This window comes from Mus pahari, chromosome 5 (assembly GCF_900095145.1).
Source record: "Mus pahari chromosome 5, PAHARI_EIJ_v1.1, whole genome shotgun sequence".
NCBI classification, from domain to species: domain Eukaryota; kingdom Metazoa; phylum Chordata; class Mammalia; order Rodentia; family Muridae; genus Mus; species Mus pahari.
Window position 1 is genome coordinate 41866539 of NC_034594.1, and position 27871 is coordinate 41894409.

Below are 27871 nucleotides of genomic sequence, written 5' to 3' on the forward strand. Positions count from 1 at the left end.
ATACATACATATATACATACATACATACATAGACAGACAGGTCTGCAAACACACACACACACACAAACACATCCCTTTTGACTGTATCTCACTAAATTCCCACATTCAGTAGAACGAAGGCAGCTTGCTTTAAAATTTTTGTTATGGTCTTTAAGGGAAAATTTCTAAGGGACAGAAACATTAAGACTATGATTTACAAACAGGACGGGAAACAACAAAGCCCATTCCCTCAGCATCATTTCCCCCCTAGTGCCATGGTCCCTCCCTCCCTCCACCGTGCCTGTTTGGTACAGCAAATTAATTAAATGGGATGCCATTCATTGATTAACCATTTATTTTTTTATGGGCAGATGTGATGGCTGGTTTAGAAAGAAAACGTGAGACAACACAAGAGGGGGTAGGGGGTGCTCCTGTTCCCACCTCAGCATAAGTTACTGCCGTTCGAAGTGACTGTGGCTTCCCAGTTTCCCCCACCTTCCTCTTCTGCCTGCCCTGCTCCCCTCTGGTACCTGCACCACACACACTGACACAGACAGCTTTGGATGCAGTGAAACATTTATTAGCGGGGAGAAATAATTTTGAAAAAAAGAAATCCTCTGCATAAATTCCATCTCAGGGCTTGAGCATAGAATCATCTTTGAGAATTGCTTCTGCTTTCTTTGCAGTCCTGGAAGCTGAGAGAGTTCAGGTGCTTACAGCCACACAGAAGTAAACAGCAGGCTGGGCCTTATGTAGGGAAGAGACAGGTAGAATATGGAAGCTCTTCTCACGCTGGGCACCATGTTCCCAGGGAGAGAAGCTTGCCCACCAGTGGGCATCCTCATTTAGGAAGCTTACACAGCTATTAGACCTGAATGGTGTCCCTGCTCTCAGGTGCTCAACAGCCTTTTCCAGAATCTTCTCCTTCACCCTTTAGGCAGGCAAGATGACCCATGGCATCTATACCATCCCAGACATATGGATGCTGCAGCAGAGATGAATAGTGTGTAGGATAGGGTCTTAGAGTAGGCTGCAAAGCTCTTGCCCGTACTTTTAAAAAAGAAGTCCAGCGAAAGTGACATAGCTACGGCTAGAAATGGGCAAGAAACAGGGAAAGGAAGGCTTAAAAATCATCAGTGATCCTGTCTTGCTATAAGGATGGATTGTTGTTTTTTGTTTTTGTTTGTTTGGGGTTTTTTTTTTGTTTTTGTTTTTGTTTTTTTGTATATAAGAAGTGGTTTTTTTTCTTCTGCATTATATTATATTGTTCATAAAATCCAAGCCTGGAGATCATGAGCCCAGTGAATCTGTGTGGACTCTTTTCCTGGGGGTGTTGGGTGACTAGCCACTGATTTACTTGGCAGGTACTTCCCCTTTCCCCAGAGGTGCACATCAGAAATCCATTCCGTGCTGCCGGGCTTCAGCTTCTCTCCCACTGAAAATAAAGCAGAGGCCTCAAGAATCAATCTGAAAATGTTGGATTCAGTTCAGTATTCAGGGAGGCACCAAATGGATTACCAAGCCACTCTGTGCCCTGAACTGGTTTTTTGGACTTGGTTTGCACAGATGCACTTCAAGAAAGCTCTTTATTCAACATAGCTCCTTTAAGAACCAAAACAAATCAAAACAATACACATACATGTATTGAGTTATCAACCTCCAGAAAGGCAGAGTCAGCTTGAACATGCTCCTGGGTGTCCTTTGGGTGGTAAAGTAACTCTAGTAGTCTTTTTTTTCTTTTAAAATGAATAAAATGTATATCCCCTTCACCTTGTAGCTTTTCAAACAGCTGTTAAAATTCTATCATTGTGCTTGAATGTTCCTATCTGAGTATAAAGTACATGAGCAGTCTATACCATTTCTAACATCCAAGGTCTGGCTTGACAGTGTTTGAGCACAAGCAGGAACTAGGAGTGAGTGGTCTCTTAAACTTGAACTCTTCCCAATTGTCCAAAGGCCCGTTTACCATTTGTGACTTAGTGCCGGCTCCAACATTTGACCTGGGCATTGTGCAGGCACTGGAGAAGGTCACCAGGGCTGGTAGGTTATAGTATCTACCTGCAAGCATCTAATGACTTTACCTTCCTAAAGGAGAAATTAAAGTATCTAAGGTTATTGATCTGCCTATTGTGATTTAGTGAGTCGGCAGAGAACAGGGAATAAAACCAATTTGCTGGCACCACTTCCCAGGCACACCGCCCCTTACTTTCCAATGCCTAGACTGGAAGCCAAGAATCCATCTTAGGGAATTTGATCAGAAAAACGTATGACGGGTGATTCTAAAACCACAGAAGCATTGCGAAAGTCATAAAGATGTATAATATATGATAGCATTTACTAGCTATAAATAGGGGGGAATGCAGGGAGAAAAATAGAGACCTTGTAAATCCATTGGGTCAGGAGAAATAGAAACTGCTTAATATTTCATTAAAAATGGATTTTCATAAATTGTACTTTGATATCTTTGGGCCAAAGGCGGTGCATAAGGACTAGGGCGTTGTTATTCATTACTCTTGGTTATTAATAATTTGAACTGTTATTGAACCAACACATCAACAAGGTATATCCCGCCCGTGAATGGAGTATTCACCATATGTTCTGGGCACTATTTGGATTGAATTAAATATCCAAGGCAACTGCCCACAAAAGCACTTAGGTTGTTAGGAACAATGGGTCATTCAAGTGCCCTTTTACAAAGTGGATGTTCTGAGAGGAGTTCAAACAGTGAAGACTCTTGTAGAGAAAGGCTTAGCGTCTGCTGGCCAGCCAGGGCCTAGCAAATCAACTCATACAGAGCCCCCACTTAACAGGGAAGGACATTGTGGCCCCATGGGAGACAGAGATATTTGCCTACCTTATGAGCTAATTAGCAGCCGAGCCTGGCTCCAGGCTCCTGATTACGTGACAGGGTTTGTTTTACTCTGTCTGCCACAGTCGGAGTGAAAGGTGTACAGAGATTTTTCAGAAAGATGATGCTTCCCCTACAGCGAGTCTAGAGTCGGGGCAGAGATGCAAGGTCAAAGGGCAAAAAAAGCAAGCAGGAAGAAACTAAACTTGAAAATGTGAAGAATCATTGGAACCCAAATTCAAGGGGGCATTGTTTGCTTCCAGAGATTGGGAAAGGATGAGCAAAATTGAACAGCAGACTAGAACTCCATGTGAGACACACAGGTCAGTCATGTGCTTGTCTCTCATCCTGACTGAATCTCCAAGAGGCGGAGTTTGAGGGCCTTCATCCAAAGCTCATAGTCACATGCACTCATGGGGAGATCAACCTCTCTTGGCAGGTGCATCTGAGTGTGTGTACTCCAGGGCCCGCGTGCAGCACATTTCTGCCTACACTGCCCACTTCTTAGGATACCCCAGCTATTCACTCATGTTTCTAGTAAGGGAGGGCGGAGAGTTAGGCACAGAGAGGTATGTGCCTGCAATCCCAGCACTCTAGAAGCTAAGACAGAAGGATCTCAAGTTTAAACTTGACTAAACTACATCAATGTCTTCTGGGCCAACTTGAGCTACAAAGTAAGACCCTGTACAGAAAAGGCGAAAGGACAAGGAGAAAACAAAACAAAACAAAAATAGGTTTCCTGGAATTTTATGCCAAGGCTGAGAAATCAGGGGGTTCAGATAAGATAAAATTGGATATTAAAAATGCATAGGAGATGCTGTGTTTCTAAATGGTACCAGCATGGTGTGTGGGTTGTGAATTAGCAGCTGTGTGAAAGTTCAAATCCTTTCAGCTCTCCAGTTACATATGTATGTGCCAACCAAAGCCACCTCCAATAGGAACTGCTTAGTATCTCCTGATGAAAGTCACACACAGTCACCATCACCATCCATGGGGAACATCCAGAGGTGGCCCCCACTGCTCACAGCACCCGTCTAAAGTCAGCAAAGCATTTCATTTGCTGCTCCCTTGCCAAAACAAAACAAAACAAAAAACGTCTCTGTTGCATGCTAAACTCTAGAAGAACTGAGTCATCTCTTTGAATTGGACTCAGTTCCTCCAGCCCTTTCTTTCTTCAGTGTGACAGAATCATTGTCAACATGAAGGAAGAAATATGCATAACAAGGTCAGGTCTTTCCTGGATCTGATGCTCCACACAGTGATGAGGATCTGAAAGGGTCAGGTGGCTCTCCCCACAGGCCTTCTGCCAGGTCCTGCCTCTTCTTAGCCTAGTCCTTTCACTCCCTGTCTGCAGTCACAGTAGGGGCAGCAGCTGGATCAAGCCTGGGCAAGAGGAGTGGGTCCTTCTCCCTGTTAGAAAAGCTGCAGAGGGGACATCAGTTGCCTTAGGATCCAGCATAGGAGAGCTGCCTAGGGAGAAGAGGGAATAGCGAGCAGGGGGGTTGAGCAGGATTCTCGAAGATTGGTGGTTTCATCTTGGGGTTTTAGCACAATGGACTGAAGACACCCATTTCGTTGTTGTTATTGCTTCATTTTGTTTTTGTATTTTTTTTTTCTGTGTAGAGCAAGCTGCTTACCTAACTTCATTTGGTTATGGAGGGTATAAAGACTCCTACCATCTGTGGGGGGTTCTTAACTGTCTCCATCTTTTGACCTTAGCAAATAGAACATGTGGAGGGATCAGGGTTGCCAAATGGTAGGGTTCGCAGTTTACAGAGCCCATCACTGATTGCCTATGAGCTTGCATGGTACTCTGCTGCTTCCCAAAACCACTCTATAGTGGGATTGTAAACTCACCGTGGGGTCACATCACTAGTCTGTGACTTCACTTCTGTTCAAACCATGATGGCATTCGTGGGCATCACGACTCCTAGCCATCAGCTGGCATGCTGAGCTAAGGGTTAATCAAGGACCCATAGATTGCAATGTCACAGATCCATACAGCAGTTCCCTTGTAAGTGTGATACCCAGTCATTGTGCTGAAAGTGTCCGGCTTCATAGATGTTCAGATCTAGTTTTCCGTCTCTCTTTGCCCCAACCTGTCTGTGGCCTAAACACAGCAGGAGAAAATGCTGATCCAAGAAGATTGGCCGTGCGTAAATTCACAAGGTCCTGTGGTTGTTAGATGTATGACAGACAAGATTTAGAAATGACTGTCGGCTGCTTGGTTTTTTCCCATCCACCCTTATCCAGGGAAACTAAACTCACATATTCTTGCTCTAGTTACTTATTTTTAATGAAGAACATACAGATACATGAGGTCCATATGGCAGTTATTGATTTGGGCCATCTGGTAAGCCAGGGCTTGTGCCTACCATGTTAGGTCAGAAGCTACTCCAAAAAGCCTTTCCTCCCATAAGAGAGGCCCTGGTCAGCTGGGGACAGGGATGGATTTCATTACAGGCTGGGGGCTACAGAAGGAGGAAGTTGGAGCACGACTCTTAAGAGGCTGTCTACAACCCTGACCCTACAGTAAAGAGCACAAAGAACCAAGGAAAGTGTCGACTGACAGGAGGTGCGGGGTAGAAGGCACCTTTTACCCGCTCGCTCACTCAGAATGGGGAAGTGTCTAAGGAACTAACAAAAACACCAGTGAAGGGCAGTGCAGCTAAAAACCGCCTGTAAGTAGCCCCGTGTGCCTGCCACAGGAGGAAGAGGGCGTGTCAAGTTCAAGCTAGTGTGTGAGGTCTGCTGGCCCTGACAGATGACATGACTACCTCCTTCATAACGACTGTGCTTTTTCCCTTCTCTTCATTAGCTTCTGAAGTGTTTTCTTTTTCAAATCCCCTTCCTCTATTTGCTCTCAGTCCAGCAGCAAAATAACCCTTCCTTCCTTCCAAAACTTTTTTGCAAAGTTCGTCCTTTGTTTTCCAGTTAAAGCAGGATGAGAAACTAATTTTTTTTTCCCACAGTGATTCTAAAACACCCAACACAGCAAAGCCACTGGTGATGTTTAGGCATGCGGAGCCTTCCTGCCCCTCTCGGCGACTGCTCAAGAGTTGGCTTTGTAAACAAGAATTTCTGTGACACCGCTTTGCGTCTTGCTTTGCAGATATTCCAAGCGAACAATGACGCGACCGAGGTGGTGCTAAACAAGCTCCACATGCCACTGCTGACTCGGTTCATCAGGATCCGCCCGCAGACGTGGCATTTGGGCATTGCCCTGCGCCTAGAGCTCTTTGGCTGCCGGGTCACAGGTGAGGTTCGGAGCCGCGGTTCTGGTGAAACATGGAAATCAATTGCTTCCTAGGCTTCTCCCCTCCTTCTGAATCTATAAGGTTGTGCTTATGTGACCCTCTTAAAAGGAGTGGCTCAAAGGCTTGAGTCCTACCATACTTAATCTGTTCATGTATTATCCATCCATTCATCCAATATGTTCTTATTAAGCCCATGCTTATTTCTACTGGTTAAAAGTTATTGAGTTATTTGATACCAGATTGCAGTCCACCATAAGTGTGCTACCTTTTATTATTCTTGTTTGGACTCTGTGACATAGGTGTTGTCATTGTCCTTGCTTTGCACAATAGAAAACCAAGAGTTAAAGAACTGAGTCCCCAGTAAGTGATGGTGCCATGGTAACCTAGGTAACTTGAGTTTCAAATAATGCCCTCTGCTGCCTCATATACAAACCAAGATCTAGACGCGGCACTATAGACACAATGGGAGAATACCAGACCCAGGCCAGTATGGGCATATGGACAAGTTGGGTGGATAAATTAATAGCAAGCAAGATGGTCAATAAATCAGAAAGCTATGAAGAATATCTGGAAACTGAAAGGGCCTCATGATCCCTGAAGTGCTCTACAGAAGACTTGACATAGCCCGGCAGGTCAAGAAATACTTGGGTGAGGATGAGTTACTGAGGTCAGATGGCAGACAAACCAGATGTTACCTGCTGAAGAGTGGTTAGAAAGTACAGTCAGCAGTGATGGCTGCTTGCTCATTGGCACTGGAGCAAAAGAATGGAGAGACAGTGCATGAGGCCTATGTCGGAAAAAAATAATGGTTCTCGCATGGGCTAAGACTCAAGGGCTGCACAGTGGAGAACACCAGAGTAGAAGCTGAGGCCTTTGGGAGACCGGTACAATGGTAGAATTGTATGGCCATGGTGATTAGACCAGAAATAGTATGAATATTTACAGGTCAGTCATCTCCACTCTGAACTCCACCTAGACAGGCAAGCTGCTTCCTTGACATGGAAGCATCATCATTGCCCACCTGCCTACCTCTCCTCACCCCATCTCTGCCTAAGAGCACACCATGGAACGACCCTGCTTACGGTTTCCGGTTCAAGCACGCTGTCTCTGTGCCTTCTCTGCGTCTCCCATGACTCTCTCCTGTACATGATGCTGCCTGTTCTTCATAATGCCTAAGATGGACTCTGTTGAGGACATTAGACTATAAAAGGCAATAACTTACCCCTAATCGTCATCCATCCAGAAGGTGATAGAACCAAGACTTGTACCCAGGATACCGCAAGCCCATCTTGTAACAGGCAAAATGATCTTCCACCGTTCCCGCTGTCCTTGAGAGAGTCAGTGAGGATCTGGTGTTGTGGATGAATGTGCCAACAACACACATTCTCAGAAGCCCCGGTCAGAGCCACACATTCAGATAGCTAACAGCCACTGTGTACTTAGGTGTCCCAGGCTCTATTCTAAGGCCTGAACAACAGGTAGGCCCCGCTCAGAGCACTCCTTTAGACTTGGGGGGGTTCGATGCATGGAACAATTAAATCACTTAACCAAAACTGCACAGCTAAGTAAACAGCAGAGTGAACATATAACTGGGCATTCCGAGTCCAAGTTCAGGCTCTGAACCACAGTTCGAACTGCCTCAAAATGTGAAATAAAATGAGTAAGCATGTGACCCGAAGGCCTGACAGTTGCTTAGTGGGTAGACTCCAATTACTAGGTCTCAGCCCCGACTTCTAGTATACTCCTTGTCTCTCCTAGATGCACCCTGCTCCAACATGCTGGGGATGCTCTCGGGCCTCATTGCTGATACCCAGATCTCTGCCTCCTCCACTCGAGAGTACCTCTGGAGCCCCAGTTCTGCCCGCCTGGTTAGTAGCCGCTCTGGCTGGTTTCCTCGGAACCCTCAAGCCCAGCCAGGTGAGGAATGGCTTCAGGTGGACCTGGGGACACCCAAGACAGTGAAAGGGGTCATCATCCAGGGAGCCCGTGGAGGAGACAGCATCACTGCCGTGGAAGCCAGGGCGTTTGTACGCAAGTTCAAAGTCTCCTACAGCCTAAATGGCAAGGACTGGGAATATATCCAGGACCCCAGGACTCAGCAGCCAAAGGTAGGTCATTTCCAGAGAGGTTAAATGGGGGTACAGGGAGTTGGGGTGCTGATTTCTTATCTAGTAGCTATCCATCAAACCCCATCAGCACAACAAATATCAACCAGGACACACTGTTGCACAGGGCCTGGTTGCTTAAGTTAGATTCGTTCTTAATTCCCCATAATCTTTCTACAAAGGCTATTCTTTGGTCACTCACGTTTCAGAGATGACAGAACTGAGGCTCATGACATATCCAGGGTCACACTGTATATCGGTGTTTAAGCCATGATTCAGAAACCCAAAGTAGGACTTCAAACCCAGATACCTAACCAGTGCTTAACATGGGTTGCTAATGAAGTTCGGTACTTTCACAGCCTCTTCTGCATGAAGTTTGCTTGAAACAGGCCAGACATCCCAAGGGGATATGGTTGTTGGAGGCCAAACTATAGAAACTGGGTGTTACTTCCAAAAATAACTGTTTTTCTGAATGTTACGCTCCTTCGTATTTTCTTAGTCTTGATTGCTCAGATCTTTTCCTGCCTCTCACACTGAGTTTGAAAGAAGAAAGAGAATCTTATGCTGGGATAGAAGTTCAGGCCAGAATAGCTCATCCTCAGCCATGAGAGAAAGGGAAGGCTGACCCTCACTCTATATGGAAGGAGCCCAGATGGGAGAGGACTCCATGCGTCTTACCTCTTCAGATCCATGTCCTGGTAGGCCAGGCTAGCTGGTCCTTTGGCTGCAGATGTGCAGGGTTCTTAACAAGAAAGGACTCCTCCCTAAAATAGCCAAGGTTTTGCGTTCTGAATGCACAGGCAAGGGCTAAGTTGGAGGTTTTTTTACACTGATAATTAACTTCCAGATCACGATTCCAGGGCCTCAGAAAGACTTAGGGTTTGAAAATCAGAACCTTCGATGAGTAGTGCAGGAACTGGAACCAAAGATTCCCCTAGGGACAGCTAGCCATGACTCTTGAAGAAAGAAATGATCTTGGCCAGTTTCAGAGCGCGCCCTGTCTAAGGCAGCACCCTTCCTTTTAAAACTATGGATCCTGCGCACCGACAGTTGGCCGACGCCCAGGCATCCCTGAACGTAACCACCTCGAGCACTGTCCTCTCCCTGTGTGAGGTACCCCACAGTGCCTCTGGATGGGACGCCCACACAGCTTCAACTTCTGCCAGCCATTTTACACATTGGCGATCTAGGAGAGGTTTCCTTTGGTGGAACTGCTGCTGATCGCCAAGGGTCTAAAAGACAATCTCAGACCAACAGTTTGTAACCCAAAGGATGCCACCACTATCCTTAAGAAGGGGTAGCCATTTTTCTCTCTGACTGTCAGTAAACTGGAAACGGTGGGCTATTGGGATCCTTTTGTCCCTGTGCTTCTGGGAATTGAGTAACCTGAAAGTCATTCATCCACGCAGGCAAGCAAGCATACCAACAACCATACCCCACCCCATTCAGGATCCTTCTACATACAGACTTCCAAAGCATTAGGAAAAGAGAACACTTCTTTAAAAACTGAAAAAAAAGTAAAAACAAGGATTCTGGAATGGTAGATACAGCCAGCCCCGTCTTCCATTTTCTTTTCTGGCCAAGGTCAGCTTAAATCTCATTTGGAGCTTAGACCTCCCCTGACAATGGCCACTCTAATGCTCCCTGATTTCCATACCCCACGGTCCCTCATGGACTTTCCAAATGAACAAAGACCTTGGCTTGAGATGAAGCTCACAGAGGGTAGTGCCCCCATGCATCAACCATGAAGCTGACTCCTGGGTTAGGTGTGCTTGGGGAGAGGGGTGTGGGGAGGAGTCCCACACAGGGCCTGAACAACCAACCCGTCTCCCTGCAGCTGTTCGAAGGGAACATGCACTATGACACCCCCGACATCCGAAGGTTCGATCCGGTTCCAGCGCAGTATATGCGGGTGTACCCAGAGAGGTGGTCGCCAGCCGGCATCGGGATGAGGCTGGAGGTCCTGGGCTGTGACTGGACAGGTAAGGGGGCATTCCTCTCCGTGTCTTTCTCATTTGATCTTGTGATCTTGGTATCCTAGGAGGGGGACAGAAGCAGCCAGCCCTCGTGAAGCTAGACATCACTGGGTACCTGCTGCCCTGTCCCTGCTATATTCTTGGACCTCCTCTGAGCTGGGGAAATCTCTCCAGGGAAGCATTTTGTCCTTTGTCAAGGATCACCACCTCAGTTCTTCAACAGGAGTCTCTCAAAAACAAATCATAACCACCCACCACCCACCCAAATTCAATTAGACCTCAGCTCTTCAGGCCAGGGGGCTGCGGCTGTTGATTTAGGAAAGAAAAACCCTCTCATGATAATAAAGTAATCCGTTTATGTCTGAATCTGGCCTCCAGATGTTCAGAAGCTCAGAGGCAGCATTTTCGTTTCAAAGCTACAGCTGTAAAAGGCATCTTCGCTCAGAAGGGACAGTGGTGCAGGGGTCCATCTTCCCAGGCTGCAGCTGTCCTCCTGCTCCTTCCTGACCTATCAAGTACCACAGGCCTGGGGCTAGTGACTCCGAGAATTCTCCCTGTCCCTCCTGGAAAGACCAGATCCTCTGAGTCAGGCTCCACCTAGCCTCTGGCCACTGGTCCTGCTTCTTCCTCAGAGCTGGCACAGTCCGCCAAAAGGAGCTTTTCAGAGTCACCTGAAGCTCAGGGTTCCACCCAGTGCCAGTAGGAGTCGCCTGCAGGCTACGCTCTCCTGCCCCTCCCCACCAGGGCCCCCGGGTAATCCCATTTTCCTGTCTGCTATACCTGTCACTGGTGGGATGGCATGAAGGATTAATAAGGGCATGTCAGAGAAGTGCTTTGGGCTCCCAGGGAGAAAAGTATTGCCTGGGTATGGGGGGGCGGGGACTACCAGAGCACAGAGGAAACCTGGGCAGACGTGCTGGCCAGGAATGGGGCCCAGGTTCACTTCTAGGCTTGAGTGAAGACACTACCTGCCATGGAACCTACACTAAGAGGGAGACTCACATCCCACCCCATGCACACTTGTAAGGGTAAATCTGAGTTCCCCAATGCCTGAATGTGTGTCAACTGTGTGCCTCGCCAGTACGAAAAACCGACCTCAGACATAAACTAGCTTCATTTACCCACCTTAGACTCTGGGTTTAGAACTATAGAGGATCCAGAAACTTCTAGGCTAGTGGATTCCACATTTGATCATGTGCTGCAACTTGAATGGTATCGCCATTGCAGCTCCTTTCGTTGGCAAGCACACACACACACGCACGCACACACACACACACACACACACACACACACGCATACGCATGTGTACATATAAAGTTCTTGAGCTCCAGCATGATGGCTACATTCAAGCTATTCCTTGGCCACCACTAGGTGCAGAGCCTAGGACAAATGACTTCATCTTTTGCCTGGAAAGTGGGGGTGGCATCGAAGCTCTGCAGCTGTTACAAGAATGGCGTGGAGTAACGGTGGGCAGTATTTAGGATGTTGCCCAATGCTGGCAGGCAGGTTACAGACAGATGTAAGGGAAGGAAGGGGATCCCCAGAAAGTTCTCGACCTGTGCGCATCCTGCAAGATTGTAGCACAGACATTTACTAAGCTATCATAACCCATTAAATTGATTCCATAGCCTACTGATGAGTGTGATACATGGTTCAAAACCAAACCACAGAACTAAGCCTACTGCCCTTTCACAGTCTGGGAAACTGAGTCCCAGGAAGATCATCCAGTGGGCTGAGAGACACGTCACACTTCCCTCTGGCCCCTTTTCCTTCTGTGCCTCTCCCAGGCTGGCCTTGCTTGGTGACCAGCAGGACAGTTGCTGATGTCCTCTTCCCTCATTGTCCCTCCAACCCCAACCTGCCCCAGACTGCCGGGTGACAGTGACAGGTTTCCCATTTCAAAGCCCAGTCCTGCTCTTGGGAGATCAGAGCTGGGTGTGTTTCCCTCTGCCCAGCCTCCCAGTCTTTGAAGTCTCTGACATCTGGTTTTAATTTTGGAGGACCACTGCTGTTTGGTGAACGGTTACCTCGGAGCACCCAGTACAAACAGTGGGCACAGAGACGGGCTCCTGTTTCCTCGCCTTGCCTCCCACACCCTGCCCACTTGTCACGTGATCAGCCCCTCTCGATGTGCCCCTGGGTTTCACTTCATCAACTCCCACCAACTGCCCAGCTTTGCCTGAAACTTCCGGTCCTTGGCACACATTCTTCTAGTTTTTAAAATCGCCATCTCCGTGGGCAACTCGCCCTTGTTCCTTTCTTTTTTCTTTTTTTTCCTGTCCCAAAAAGGATAACAGAAAAATGAAAGGTCTGGGCTGAACCGGTCCGGCTAAATAATTTAACAGGCCTGCTTCACCCATTAGCCAGTTTGTTTAGGGTTCGAATGATTACTTCTTGCCTTGCTGCCCATAGTTTGCTTTACAATTGAGTTTGAGATTCGATGACACGGTGACAAATTTGAACTCACAAATTAGGACGCTTCGAGGTTATTTGTTATTTACTTTGAAGCAAAAGGCAGACACGGCAATGGGAAACACGAAAGGTTATGTGCGGAGTGTTTAATAGGAGAAAGGTGGGAAGTCGACTGTGAAAAAGCCTTTCAGCATATTTACCCGTTTCCTCAGCTCCTGGCTTTATTAAATAGTGTCCTGAAAGGTGCCTCACAAAAGCACCTAATCGCAGGCAACAGTGCAAAAGAGCGTGCACAAAGACAGAAGGACGGTGCCCTCGCTTGTCCCAGGCATCTTGTTGAAGGACACCTCTAGGAGACACTCTCCACTCTGTAAGACAAAGTTTTCCAGAACCCTTCCCACCCCACCCAGGTCCTGACTCACAACCTCATTCATTCCCCGAATAGTTGGTGAGTGAGTGACCCAGGGAGCAACTAAACAAGTGAATGAACGGATGTGTGAGTCACCTACCTGGCCCAGGTGGGAACCGACAGCCTACAGCGTAGGCTAGGTAGGTTTATTGTGTGTTCCTTATTATTAACACTGCTTATGAACTGCCAGCATAGAAAGTTTTCCCAAGGAATGCTAGGCTTCCCTTGCTGGGGGAGGGGCTTTTGGAAGAACTAGCCAGAGTAGGCTTTCTGATCTCTGGACCTTTGTCAATTGAACCAAGTCATGGTGCCTTGGTGGTGCCTTTGCCCACCACCACTATCTCCACCGTGCCTGGCTCTTTTGGCTATAGTCAGCTTCCCTTCAGAACGGTAGCTGTATCCAGTGGGTGTTTTAATTCATCAGACCTTGGCCAGAAGGTTTAGCCCAAACTACTTTCACCTAGTCAAAGTCTCTTTAAATCCATGTTCCCATCTGTCCGTGTCCATGAAACACCAACACAGTTTGGACTTTGGCTTCTCAAGCTGCTGTCTCACATACAGCTTTGGTGACGAGTGCTTCTGATTATTTGATCCGTAGGTGGGCCCTGAGGACCAGATTGTTTTAGAGAGTTCATTTTGATTCCAAATAAATCCTGTCTGGCATGGTGAAAGGGTGTGTTTTGAGAAAGCAGGACCAGTAAGACTCCCCAGCAGCCATGAAGTGGCAGGTCGCTGGGGCCCCCCGTTCCCCACGTAACAGAAACCAGCTTCATGGTGCATCAAGATGTTTCTAGTGGCTTTGGTGGGCAACATTCATTTTGATTGTGTGCCCTGACACACTGGCCTCTGAACAGAATACCCACATGCAGTTCAGCTCCACTCTGGGGTCAACATCGCCTGCCCCCCCCCATGGTTGCTACGTTTGTGCTGCCCTTAGAGCCTGCAGTGTGGGGTTCATGTCCATACCTCTTGCAGCTTCTGCCAGTGTTCTGGATTATCATCCAACCAAGAGATCCTTGCTCCACCAACAGCTCACAGGGTGAGCTCTGTGCGCATCTTCCCTTTCCTCCTCACAAGGCCACACCCAGAGAGAAGACTGGGGAGAGGGGGGATTTGTTTGTTTGTTGTTTTTGGCATTGTCCCCTGCTGGGTGGCAGTGCAGCCTGCTGCAGCAATTATCTTTTCTCTGTTCACCTTCACGCAGACTCAAAGCCCACAGTGGAGACGCTGGGACCCACCGTGAAGAGTGAAGAGACGACCACCCCATATCCCATGGATGAGGATGCCACCGAGTGTGGGGAAAACTGCAGCTTCGAGGATGGTAAGGATTGGGATGAACGTCGTATTTCATCTTGGGTGGCGTGGGTACGGACCAGGCAGATGGCCCAGGGTCAGGCAAGAACTTCAGATTCCTTGGCTTGGAGGTCCACATGAACTTACAGAAGGATTCAGGGAGGTACAAATACTCAGAGGCCCGAGGCAGTGGTTTCTAGAAATACTCAGATACTGTAAGCATAGCAGGGACGGTTCTAGCAGACTACACATCACATCTGCAGTGGTCACACAGCAGAGGCAGGATCTGAGGCTCCACAGCCAGTCCTTCAAGCCCCAAGGGGTCCTAGTTTTTGGATCATCTCTTCACGTGGGAAATCTGTATCCCCCTCATTTTATCTTCTAAACACATCCAAGTTAGATAAGGTCTGTAACGGAAAGATCCCAAATGTGCGGTCCTATCCTTTTGATCCTACTGTTCAGCTTCCCGTGTATTAGGACATTGCTAAGAAGCCACAACTTTTGCTATACCTGGTGTTTGGGGCCGGACTTTTAAGTTTGATGACCTCAATTTACAGTAAATTACTGATCATTATCAAATGTTCATTAAACAAAAGGAGAGAAGGTTGGCAAGGAGGCTTGAGAAGGGATGCAAAGATGTAAATAGTTGTTGAAACCCCGCACGGAGCCTGGTCACAGCCGGGAGGCAACATGGGAAACTGCCTGGATAGTCGGGATCGCCACTAGGAAGAATGGGAGGAGAGCCAAACATTAATGCTGAAGTTTTGGGAAAGAACAATGATAATTTAATGCACATGCTTTGGGGTGTGTGCTTGGTGTGTTGTGCGGGTAGGGGATACTGTTGGTCAGGGTTAGTTGAATACAAAATCTTGACATTTTAATGAACTTGTTTTAGTCTCATAATGAGAAGTGGAGAATCTTCCAAGACGTGTCTGAGACAGAGAGCTGGAAATGAAACATGCAGGGAGTTAATGCACAGCTTTAAATTCAGAGTTAGCATGTCGGGAGGCATGGGAATGGGGAGCCTGTCTAAACGGCAATCCAAAGGAAAATTTAAGGGTTCTGCTGCAAAATTTCAGAAGTTTATTTTCAATATAATTTTACCGTTTACAGTGGTTTGTTTGATTTGAGGTTTCTTTGATGGTCCCTCCCTTCTTTTTAGGCAAAGATCTTTTTTGTGGAATTTGGCTCCTGAGATACTGTATGCGTATAAACATTACAGGGGAATTATGGTATATTGAATTACTCTGTATTTGCGAATGGAAAAATAGACACGCAGACATTGTGGAGAGAAAGGCATGGCGAGGGCTGAAGACTGACTTTCCCAAGCCACAGGTTGATGCATCTGTGATGGCTTCCATGTGTTTCCTTTCCCCTCAAGCTGACTTTGGCTAAGGGTGGGCAAACACTGAATGTTCCCTCTTGGGGAAGGGGGCACACAAGTAGGGTCTGGTGGCAACTACATCCTGCTGCTGAGATCAGCAGAATCCTTTCCTCTGAAGCCAAGCTTCCTCCGCCCCATGGTGGGCAATTTGTTTCTACCCAGCTGATGTTGCCTTTAGACATTTTAACCAGAATTGAGCCTTCCCCGTAGAGATTCCTCTCTGGGAACTTGGGAAGGGAAGTGAGAAGGCCAAGGGCCCCACTTCCTCCCTGCTACCAGGTTTGCCAAGGCTTTTCCTCTGTTGCTGGCAAGTGTCCAAGTTTGACTTCCCATTTTCTCTTTCCCCACCTCTGCATCACCCCCCACTTAATTCCAAGATTAGTAGTAAGTCATACTGGGTTTTTAGATCTGGGCGGAACCCCAGAAAAACACCCACTTGGTTCCACTTCTGGTTCAGTTAGGTAAATCTCCCAACGCAGATGGGGTGAGCCATTATGTGGTCACTTTTCAGAGATTTGTGGAGAACATGTTCTTCACCTCGCCTGGGATCCCAACCCACCCTTTAGGAGCTCCTCACTCCAGAGTAAGTAGGATGGCAGGCCTGAGCCACCAGACCTAACATATGGAAATACCCATCTTACTCAGCTCTGAGCCGGGCGACTCCAAGGGCAGCACCTGCACCTTCACTTGTTACATGTCAGATTGCCCACCACAAAGAGGTGAAGGATCGCAAACAAGCCAGCCTTGTTTCCGAGGTCACTTTCCTTGCATCAGCCAGAAGTTCCCTGGCATTCAGGTCTCTCTGGGTGCTAATGGGCTGCCCCAGGACTTCTGAGCCAGGCTGGCAGGAGATGAGATGAGCCTTTTAGGGAGCCAGCCTTCCACTGAGGCACTGAGGAGACATTCTTCTCTGGCATTTAGGGAACAGCAATTTTCACATTTGTCTGCTCTCTGAGGTAAAAAGAGGAGGCTGATTAGAGCCTGAAGCCATTTGGTGGCCTCATTTATAATTGCTTACTATGGGAACCATTGGCAGACTTGGCTTTCATGCCTGGGAAGGATGAGACCAAAGCCTGACCCGAAAGTCAGCCATCGCCAAGATGTCTGAAATGCAAGAGCAAAGGGGAGCCCTTCTTTCTCTGCCTCCTACTCCCGGTCTTGCCAGCCAGTGAAACGGCGCCCTGCTGCCCTGCCTCTGTTCTCCAGTCCTGTTTCATTTAGTTACTTTTAGTTACTTTTCTTTCCCTTTTAGACAAAGATTTGCAACTCCCTTCAGGATTCAACTGCAACTTTGATTTTCCTGAAGAGCCCTGTGGTTGGGTGTACGACCATGCCAAGTGGCTTCGGAGCACCTGGATCAGCAGCGCTAACCCCAATGACAGAACGTTTCCAGGTAAGGCCGTTGAGACATCCTATGAAAGAATGCAAAGCCAGCTTGCGCATGTTTGGGCCCCGAGCCCCTTGTAAGCTTCAGAGTTTCCCGCTACAAGGCTTTCACAAACCACCACAGACATCAGCACACACACTGGCTGGTTAGTGGTTCCTACCTAGTCCACTGAGAATCTCAGCACAGCTTGGAGTGCCTAGGGAGAAAGAGAAACCAGGATAAAAGAGGGACAGAAGAAGCCACTGGGAGGGCCTTAGGAGATGGGAGGAGTCCATTAGTGTCCTCCTGTCTCACTAGCCACCACTGGCTGCTGTCACATAGCTTCTTGTCAACATCAAGGTAGGTATTGTTTCCAAAGCTGTTCACTGGGAAAACTGCTGGCCTTGATTCTGACTCTAGTTCTGGGAGAACCACCTCTCTTGGAGTCAGTCAAGGTAAAGAACTGAAATGCTGCTGTGTACAAGGTATCACATCTGTACATCCCATAGACGCGATGCTGATGGGTATGTTGCCTTAGCAAAGAGCCAGATACTTGGCCTGTAAAAGACTTGCTGTCAGACCTTGGCATATCTTGATACCATCTTTTGGCCCGGAAGAGCCAGATCTCAGAAGCCCATCCTGACACTGAAGATAGGCACTGCCTTGAGCCCCTGTGAAGGAGAAAGGAAAGGTAGCCGCTGGTTCTACTGCGCATGTGTTAACAATTGCCTTCTGGAAATATTGAACAATAGACTTTCCAAGGATTGAAACAAAGTCCCAAACTTGCTTGACAAGGTGTGCCACATTCAATGGTAAAAATACTCTCCCCACAGTTTAGCGAGCCTCAGACTGGGAGGTGGAGCTGAGGCAGACAGGCAGAAGGAGGGCTGGGGGAATATTTTCCCATTGTACAGATAGAGGGTACGTAAATCGCCTGCAGAGTGAGGTATACTGAAATAATTAGGAAATGTTGAGTTGGGGGTATTTATTATTTTCCTTTTAAAATATAATTTAATATAGCTTTGTGTGATTTAATTTTTAACAATGATTATATTTAACTGGCTTGTGAAGTTACAGAAAATTTAACAAGTGGCCCTCACAAGGCAGTACACATTGGTCTAAAAAACACTTTCTTTGGCTTCCAATTTCCATACACCTCCTACCACCTCAGATACCCATTAATAAGCCACTGAGAGAAAAGGGGGTTAATTCTGGAAATTTAGCAGACTCCATGGTGATGGAGCATACTGGGGGAAGGCTAGAAAATGAAAGGGGAGGGGCTTTCCTTTTACTGACTTCTTCAGTGCTCCCCTCACCCCATATGCCCATGGTGTCACCTCTGGTCCCCAGGAGTTAGAATTACTGGGGGGGGGGGGAGGATAAGCTCTAGAAGAACACTTGGGGCCACTTTCCTGCCACGGCCCACACTTGCTTTCCCAGAGGGTCACAGCATCTGCTCTGAAGAAAAACATTTTCATATTTCAAGTGTTTATCTCTTCAGCATTTGAGTGCTGGCTCAGAAAGATTTGTATCTGAGGATCACCACCGCCTCAGGCACAGGAGAGAGCACTTACCCTAGTCCCAGGTCCTGCCCCTCCTCCTCTCACTCTCTGCAATAATGCTTAATTAATATAACGAGCCTCCTGCACGTTGGGAAAAAAAATACTTATTTTTATAACCCAGCCTGGATTTTTCATTTCATTTCCTCTCCTTTGAGACTGGGTCCAATTAATTGGTGGTTTTTCCCAGCCCCCATCTTGCTCTGAATATAAGAAAGGTGAATGGGCTATGTGTGTGTATGTGTTTACATTTCGTCTGCATGAGAGATAAAGAAGGCTTGGTTTGGCTGAGGCACTTTAAATAAAGGGTTGTGCACGTGGACTCTCTGTGGGGTGAGAGGATTTACCATCTCTTACCCAGGGTCCTTTCTAATCAGGTTTCCTCCGAAGGTGTCTGAGGCTAGCCCTACCTAGACCATAAGGCCACCAGTGAACTAGCTAGTGGCAGTTCTGCCAAAGCTTCGTCTGCCTCCCCTCTGCCTTAGCCTGCTGCCCTCTCCTTCCACCCTCACCTGAAAGCTCACTCCCTTCCCCCTTGCTACACATTGGAAACGGTAGCCTTTGCTTTTGTTTCAGCTGATTCATCACACTCTGCAGTCATGGGGTTGGGGTGGGGGATGCTTTTCAGAACAGGCAGAATTCTAACCTCTGGATGAATAGATGGGGACAGAGAGTTAATCAGGGGCCATAAGGAACTGCTGGGTTTAACCTTGTTCCTGCCTTAAGACTCCGAGAAGGAAAACAATTATTTTCCTTTTCCAGAGGAATCACTCAAGTTTGGGAAAGGGACACTTGCAACCTGACTCCGGGACACAAAATCATAATATTCTTCTCAGAACCCTTTATCCTGAGATGATTAAAAAACCCCATCGTCTCTGTTTTCCACTGTCCTACTTACAAAATACCGAATCACGTTGCAAGGAGAAGACAGACCTCTTTCTGTTTTGGGGTGGTCCCTTCTTGTTCTTTAAAAAAAAGGGGGGCCCCAAGGGAAGCAGTCAGGAGGAAGGAAACAGCTGTTGCTGGGCTCAGGGCAGAGGGGATGCTAATGGGCACAGAATGGCTGGCGCCTCACCCCAAACCTGAAAGCCGCTGTGTCACCCTACTTTGCTCTTCCACAAAGAGACCAGACCCGTTGCTCTCTAGAAGGATGCAACTTGCTTCATCCCCTCAGTGAGTGTGCGAACAGATGTCATTAGATTTTGGAAAAGAAGTATCTCCGTCAAATACGGAGGAGGTGAGGATGAAGAGGGAAGGGGGCGGGGCAGGACGGCCATGCCGAAATTCAACACAGACAGTTGATCGCAAGTGTCCATGGAAACCACTTACATTGCTTAGATATTTTCTGATTGAGTTGTTTTCTCATGTTTTCTTTCCTTTCCTTGCTCCCTTTTAAGTCAGCAATTAGTTCTGTTCCTTTGGCTAGTGGTAATGGTTGCTCCAGGCTGACAAGACACCCACTGGTTTCATTCCACTGTTTTTGTTTTTCAACATCGCCTTTCAAACCACTCAGAATTTCTTTTTTTAGCTCTTGTGGCTAAGCTGCCTAGAGTGTGTTCCCACCACCCCCACCCCGACTGGGCTCCAAATCCAGTGACCCCTGGTGGTAGCCGAGGAGCCTGCCCCACCCTCCCTGACAAGCCACTTTGTCTTCTCTCTGAAGTTACAATGACATGGGGTCATTGGTAGGAGAGCAGGCATATTTAGAGTTCTGACAATGATCAGCCTTGGGTCTTTAAGGACAGACACAAGCTCTCCTTGAAATGATTCGTGTCCAGTTCTCCAGCGTAGAGTAAGGAGCGCCCCCTCCCACGGCTGTGTGTGGCTATTTCTAGTATAATTTTAATGATTTAAAATAGTTTCAGCTGATGCTTCAGTTCTGCCGTGGCACTTTGTGGATGCAGAGGCTGCGCTGTCCGTGCATGGACGCCGTATCCCAGTCATGTATTAGACAACATGCTGTAGCACCTCGGGCAATAGCAGAAGAACAAACTCCCAATTCTTGCTGATGCTTCTATAGCTTGGCTTAGTGAGAGCCATGAAGCAGGGAGTTAGGGAGTCGGATTTGCCTGAGCCCATTCTGCAAGTGTTGCTCTTTTGATTTTCCATCTATGCCACTCTATCTCCCTCAGCAACTATGGGAAATTAACGAGGAATAACGCATTAAGGACCACATGGGGTCACTTGGAAATAGTATACTAAGTAAATAGCAATACCAATAGTATCGAGACTTGTTATTGTTGTGGTCATTATTGTTGTAAAGAATGAGGTAAGACCTGGCTGGGCCTGGTGGTGCTAACTTATAATCTCAGCTACTTGAGAGACCGAGGTGGGAGAATTGGAAGTTTAAGGCCTGCTTGAGCTACAGAATGAGTTCAGGACCAACCTAGGCAACTTAGCAAGACTCCGCCTTAAAAAAAAAAAAAAAAAAAAAAGGAAAAAGGAAAAAAGAGAGCTGAGTTGGAGCCACTGGCAGAGTGCTTGCCTAGCATCTGGGTGTGTCTAGAGTGCCTAAATCCAATCCCTAGCACCACTGGGGTGGGAAGGGGAAGGGGGAGGGGGAGGAAGAAAAGGAGGAGGGGGAGCAGGAAGAGGAGGAGATAAGGCCAGAAGACAAGCAGGATTCCATCCAGTCAGCCTCCCGATTAGGATCCAAGTGTGGCCTGGAACATGTGCTTTTTCACTCTGCGTGCGCCCTTTTATACATTGATTTACCCTGTGAAGTGTGATTACAATGCTCCCCCACTTTGGGAACTAAATGCCATACAAGCATCTAAAGAAAACAGGCAAAGTCTACTTAGACTGGCATAGCACTGTGAAGGGAGCTTTGCCCAGCTTACAGGAGGCTCAGAGGAAAGCTAAGTGGGAGTAAGCCAAGAATGTAAACACTCAAGTTTTACCCATGCTGGCCATCCCTTCCCATGGAGGGCGAATCCCCTGTTAACTTGTTACTGGGGTTGTTTTGCTGCAGACTTGGTTACTGATAGACGCCAGCAGCGTGGGAGACCAGAGCCCTGATAGATGGACCTAAGACAGGCTTGCTTTTTTCTTACTGTAAGCTAGCAATGACACTGAATTTAAAACGTCCCTCTATGCTCAAAAGCTCAGGTGACAGCTTTCAATTCAGACACTGTCAGGTCAGTAGTCTCGGCTTTCCTGATGCTGCTGCCCTTTAATATGGGTCCTCCTGTTGTGGTGCCTGCCTCCCTACCCTCCCCCCCCCCAGTCATAAAATTATTTGCATTGCTACTTCATTACTCTAAATCTAATGCTGTTGTGAATCAGAATGTAAATATCTGATTTGAGCCTCTGGTGGGGGTCAAGACCCACAGGTTGAGAACCACTGCCTTGGGAGGAAGGTGGCTATGGTTTGCCTAGGGCATAGCCCTTAAAAATACAAAGCCAGAAAACTGGGGCTATGGACCACGATAGATAATTAAAGGGCAGGAAGAGCTGAGCTGAAGCAAGCAATAATCAAGGGATAATTTCAACTAGAACAGGAAAGAATGGGTGGGGGGTCCTCTTGTAAGATGGGAGGGGAGGGAAACAGCCCTGTTGGTGGAAAAGATGAAAACAGAGAGAAGCTGTTATCCCCCTTTTCATGAAAACCCTGAGAGACTCCGGTGATACTGACTAGATGGCAGAGCTTTCTGTGGAAGCTGACACACCACATCGAAAAATACCTCCAGGTAACTAGCTGCCTGCAAGGACTGGTCCGGCCGAATCCTTAAATGCCTGCCGAATGTTCTATCATAAACCTTGAAAACATCCTGCCGAGTTCATCCAAAGTCAATGTTTCCCTTAACTGGTTGTTAATTTGAGGACCTTAGCAGAGATAGACTGACCTTGGGAGGCCGGCGGAGTGGCTGACTCATGTTTTAAGTATGACCTATACTAAGAGACTCCATCTCCTGCTGCACTAAATATTCTTTCAGATGGTTGTTCTAGTAGGAGGGCAAGATGCTAGCCAGGAGATGCGTGTGAGGGACAGATGGCGTGTTTGGCTTTGCAATAGCCAGGAGGATCAAGCTGGTGATTTATTTTGGGGTTGGCTAAAGGGGAGTAGACACAATTGAATCCGTTGCGATTGGGCTGACCCCAGTCACGTGTCCAGAGGACACTTAAGCAGCTGAAGCCAGATGGGACCATAAATCGCCAGGTGAAATATCAAGAGGCCCTTTCAGAGACAGCGTCAGGTGAAGCGGCTGAGCGACCCTCTCCTCTGCACCTCCTCTCTGCCCTTTTGAACTTGAGTTGTTCATTCCCGTGTGATTGTTTGCTCTGTGTCGTTGGCAACAGCGGACATTCCGAGTCAAGGACACAGCAAAATGCCTCCTAAATAAGTCAGGCCCAGGAGGACAGGGATTTTGTATCTTAGGGACTTTATTTTTTCATTCTCTTTCAGCAGCTGAGTGGATTTCCTTTCCATTGTCTTTTTGTGGGAGGCTACCCACTGCCCGTGTCCTTGCTATCAGCCACAGAAGAAGGCAGCTTCCCCCACCCCACCCCGACAGGGCCAGGTCTTAGCTGGCTGCTTGTCATATTAGGGCAACCTCATGGAATCCAAAGGGTTCCTTCTTAAGGACCAAGGAAATTCATAAAGGAACCTTGCCCCCCACCCGGCCATGCCCAAGACTCTATCAGGTAACCCACAGGCACTGAGTACTTGGCCTTTCTTAGTATCTAGTGGTGATAGGCCATAAGCTGGGATATTCCACAAGGTCTTCACTTTCAGAATACATCCAAGCTAGGTCCCGTGTCGGAGTGTCAGGACTTTTGAGAGCTGAAGCACTCCATGAACAAGGACCCAGAAAGGGAGCATTTAAAGAGTGTAGGGTTGTGTGTCTTAATTCATTCTCTCTCTCTCTCTCTCTCTCTCTCTCTCTCTCTCTCTCTCTCTCTCCCTTCCTTCCTTCCTTCCTTCCTCCCCCCCTCCCTCCCTCCCTCCCTCCCTCCCTCTCTCTCTCTCTCTCTCTTTCTTTCTTTTTTAAAGGAAGGTTTCCCCTGTGTAGCTCTGGTTGTCCTGGAACTCACTCTGTAGACCAGGCTGGCCTTGAACTCAGAGATCCACCTGCCTCTGTCTCCTGAGTGCTGGATTAAAAGCGTGCGCCACTCTGCCCGGCTAGCTATCACTTTATTAAATGGACCTTATATCTTATTTTAAAAACCCTTACTTTGTATTTACTAAAACATCTGGATTTTGCTAATAAAGCATATGGTGTGCAATTCGACATATCACAGTGACTATCCAGAAATACTATGAGATCAAGAGCATTTTCCTGGAATCCTTGAGATGGTAGTAACACAGGGAGAGAGGCACTGCTAATACAACTTAAACATGAATCGATGTCATTGTGAATATGAGTTTGGTGCCCTGTGTCATCATCCCCTTATTCTGGAGATGTTTTCTCACATCTGTCATTATCCTGCTCAATTTTCTGTTCACATATGTGCCACAAACCATTCAGTGACCTTCTCTGGTTAACACTGGGATCCTTTCTCTACGTTTGACCACAGATATCTATGGTACCTCATCCTTACAGGTATAATTTGTTCAAACCCTGTCTGTTCCTCACTTTAAGCTAAATCTCTACAGATGGCTACATCTGGGGACACATTGCTCTAGAAAGTCTGCTCCTTCCATTCCCAGCAGCCAGGGTGCGCTGGGAACTGGACACAGACTTTCATCTGATTTCATGTGCTTCTCAGAGGTAGAGAGTTTGGTGTCTGTACTTAAAGAGGGAAGTGAGGCACCACAGACAGGCCTGGCACAGCTTAGCTCCATAGCAAGTGGACATTTTAAAAAATTAAGATTTGATTTTATTATTCTTAAGTATGTGTATGGGTCTCTCTGTCTGTCTGTCTGTCTGTCTGTTTGTCTGTCTGTCTGTCTGTCTGTCTCTCTCTCTCTCTCTCTCTCTCTCTCTCTCTCTCTCTCTCTCCCTCCCTCCCTCCTTCCTCCCACCCTCCCTCCTTCCTCCCTCTCCCCCTCCCACTTCCTTTCTTCTTTCCTCTCTTCTTCTCTCTCTCCCTGTCTCCCCCGTCCTCTCTTCTTCCCCTCTTCCCTTCTTCTCTCCCTCTCTCCATCTCTCCCCTCTCTGTTTGTGTTTGTATGCACCACAGTGCACAGCCTCTGGTGTCAGTCCTTTGTATCTCATCTGAGACAGCGTCTGTTTGTTCAGTGTAGTGTACCTCAGGCTATCTCAGAAGCTTCCATTCTTTTCCCTGTATCTTCCTCCCATCTCCCTGTAGGGGTACACTACAGGTGGGTTTGCAGACCTGTGGTCTTATTTCAGTCCTGGGGTCATCAGGCTTGTGAGACAAAATCTTTATACGCTTAGCCATCTCCCCAGCCCCCTGGACTTCTTAACTCCCTATGAGTAAAATGCTTCTAAGTCATAGGACGGAAGTGAGCTGTGTTCCATCAGGGATCGATGGAGCACGTGTGTCTGCATGAGTGCAAGAAGGTGTTAAACTGAATGTGAGATGCTCTTGACAGCTGGGGATGTGTCCTGGAGAACACACTGCCAGTGTGGCCTGTGGAGCCTCTTTCTGAAGGGAAGGGTGGGTGGCACGGTGTCAGGATGTTTCCACACATTCCCTCTGGCCAATGCCAGTAGTCACATGGGGTCCCACTCACGATCCAAGACGCTATCTCATTTTATTTCATCCTCTGTAGATTGGCACCGAAGACTTGTGCCAATGGGAAGAGCACATGATGGACAGCTGGGAGCTGGCTGGTTTCTGGGGGAAAGCATCTTATTTCAAAGAATGTCAATGTCAATACCACCACGCCCCCCCCCTGATAAATCCTGCTTCTTTTTGTATCTTGCACTGGCTTCCTAGGTTTATGGTGGTCTTCAGACTATACGGAAGGTGGTGTGTGGTGTGGCATCGGTAGCTTGACTGAGCCCTTGCAATATCCCCATTCCCATGCAAAGTGCCCTACAGGGCTTAGCCTTACAACCTCATGCAGTAATACCATTATTATACCCACTGTAAAGATGGAAAGACTAAGACTTTCCAAGACTTAGAGCCTCCAGCCAGGATTCTACCACAGGTGACAAGGAGCCAGCAAGTTTACTCAGTCCCATCTGGGTCCAGAGCCTACATCCATCAATCGGTAGCAGTGGTCCTGGAAGCATGACCTCATATCTCTGAGCTTCAGTGGGAAAATGAGCTTGATGTGGATGAGGGCACACAGCTAATTCCAGCACTGGAGGGCAACGGGCAGGAAGATCATGAGTTCAGGGCCAACCTGAGCTACTTAGGGTCGTGTGTGTGTATGTGAGTGTGTAAGTTAGTGTAAGTGTGTGTGAGTGAGTGTGTGTGTGTGAGAGAGAGAGAGAGAGAGAGAGAGAGAGAGAGAGGGGGGGGGGGGTAATATTACTGGGTACAAAGGGATGGGTATGAACAGAACCACAGCTAAGGGTAAAGCCGTGGTGTGATGTCTGTCATCTAGTATCTGCTCAACTTGATCATCTTCATCCCCTGCTTTTGCTCTTTTGGTTCCCTTCTTTGTGCATTTCCCCGGTCTGAGTCTTTCCTGCGCAGTTCCTGGTTCTAATCAGGCCTCTGTCGTGACAGGCAGCGATGTTTTGCAGCTAGGCATCTCTCTGACTGATGTCCCTGCTAATTCCTTAAATTTACATATCATCTTTCTTCCCTGGAGTTCATAGCACTTAACAGACAAGTGGGGCACAAATGATTTAACTGAGTGAAATCCAGAGGCCTGCTTGTCTGGAGACTCTGCAAACCCGTGGATTAGCTCAGATGTCAGCGCTGAATTATGATCCTTCAGCTGCTCGTGCTTAGCACGCCACTAGCATTAACTCGATTCCTGCCGAGGTCCTGTAAATCACGCATAGTGATTACCGGCCTACTGTGAGAGCAGGGAGGGGAGAAGAAAGGAGAAAGGCACGGGCTCTGGAGACGATGGACCAGCTGACTGGGGACCCTTTGGCCTGGTTGAATTCTAATGACAGGGTGGGGAGGTAAGATAGATCCAGATGAAAATCCTTTCATCCTGCCATCTCACACCCCAGACACATTTGGCTTCCCCGGTTGTAACCGTTCTGCTGTGACTCCTTTGCTTAAGAATGCAAATTCACACAAGTGACAGAATTTCCGCCAAGCAATTCTCAAGCAGAGTGGGACTGATTTGTGAAGCTGTGAAGGGAGAAAGCTGAATAAGAAACTTCTCAAATCTGCTTTCCTTTATAGATGGGGTAGAAAGGGTAAGGGCTTGGAAGTTACAGGAGCACAGGGAATTGGGGGGGGGGGGAACCCTTGCTGGTGTCTCAGTCTACTGGGAGCCTCCACAGGTGACCCCGATATTAGCTTACCTCATCTTTAAAAGGGGCCTGCTGGCTCAAGAAAACAGTCGGTGGCAAAGGGATTGTGTGAATTGAACGCTTGGCAGAGGCTAGCAGTTTCTCTCTTCTCATTATATACCATTCTTTCTCATCTGTGTGTTTGCCATTCATTCATTTATTCATTCATGGGATAAGCAGGGTAGTGTGATATGCATGGACTAAGGAGAGGAGAAAGATGCGATACTCAACCTTCTGTGTGCAAGACAATCTGTGACAGGGGATTGGAAGATGGCTCACTGGGTAGAGGTGCTTGCCACCAAACTTGATCTGGGACCTACATGGTGGAAAGAAAAAAACCCAACTCCTACAGTCCTCTGGCCTCCTCATGTGCATTGTGGCACGCTCTTGTGCACAAGCACGTGCACACATGTGAGGGTGCACACGCCTGTTAAATATAAATACTTTTAAAAAATCTGAGATCTAGGAAAGACACATGACCCTGTTAAGAGTGACAGGTAGCGGGTTAGTCACTATGGAAAAGTCTAAACTCCTTTTAAAGGTAAGTAAGATCAGGCGTGTTGAACAGATACTAGAATAGGAAGGAAGGAGGGGGTGACTATTGCCTGTGCCAGAATGGTTAGAAGAGAAGCTGTCAGCAGAGCCAGGCTAGCTGGAGAAAAGGAAGAGCAAGGAGTTTCAGGTACAGTGAGGCTGTGAGGCAGTAAGCCCAGGGGGAAGAAGGTTTGCCTCAGACAGGGAGGGTTGCAAGGATTTGGGGCAAGATGCTTTTGGGCAGCTGAAAAGTTTTACTGTAGGAAGGGTGTGGGATCCCTCATTTAAGTCTGGGGTCTCCCTACCTCTGAACCAGCATTTCCTCCTTGGACAAGTTTCTCCATCGTGAGCAAAGTAAAATTAAGAAGTCTTAGCTCACAGGTATAGACCAAGGACAAGGTAATATATCGCATCCC

General features: G+C 47.6%; 1 protein-coding gene across 7 annotated transcripts in view; it reads left to right on the forward strand.

Moving 5' to 3' along the window:
* Nucleotides 1–27871, forward strand: part of Nrp2 (neuropilin 2) — a 115615-nt gene that overhangs the window by 52920 nt on the left and 34824 nt on the right. For all 7 annotated transcript variants that reach the window (XM_021198435.2, XM_021198436.1, XM_021198430.2 and 4 more), the window contains exons 8-12: nucleotides 5940–6084; nucleotides 7843–8192; nucleotides 10027–10171; nucleotides 14191–14307; nucleotides 16916–17056. In XM_021198435.2, the coding sequence (XP_021054094.1) occupies nucleotides 5940–6084; nucleotides 7843–8192; nucleotides 10027–10171; nucleotides 14191–14307; nucleotides 16916–17056 (898 nt within the window). The remainder of the gene's footprint in view (nucleotides 1–5939; nucleotides 6085–7842; nucleotides 8193–10026; nucleotides 10172–14190; nucleotides 14308–16915; nucleotides 17057–27871) is intronic.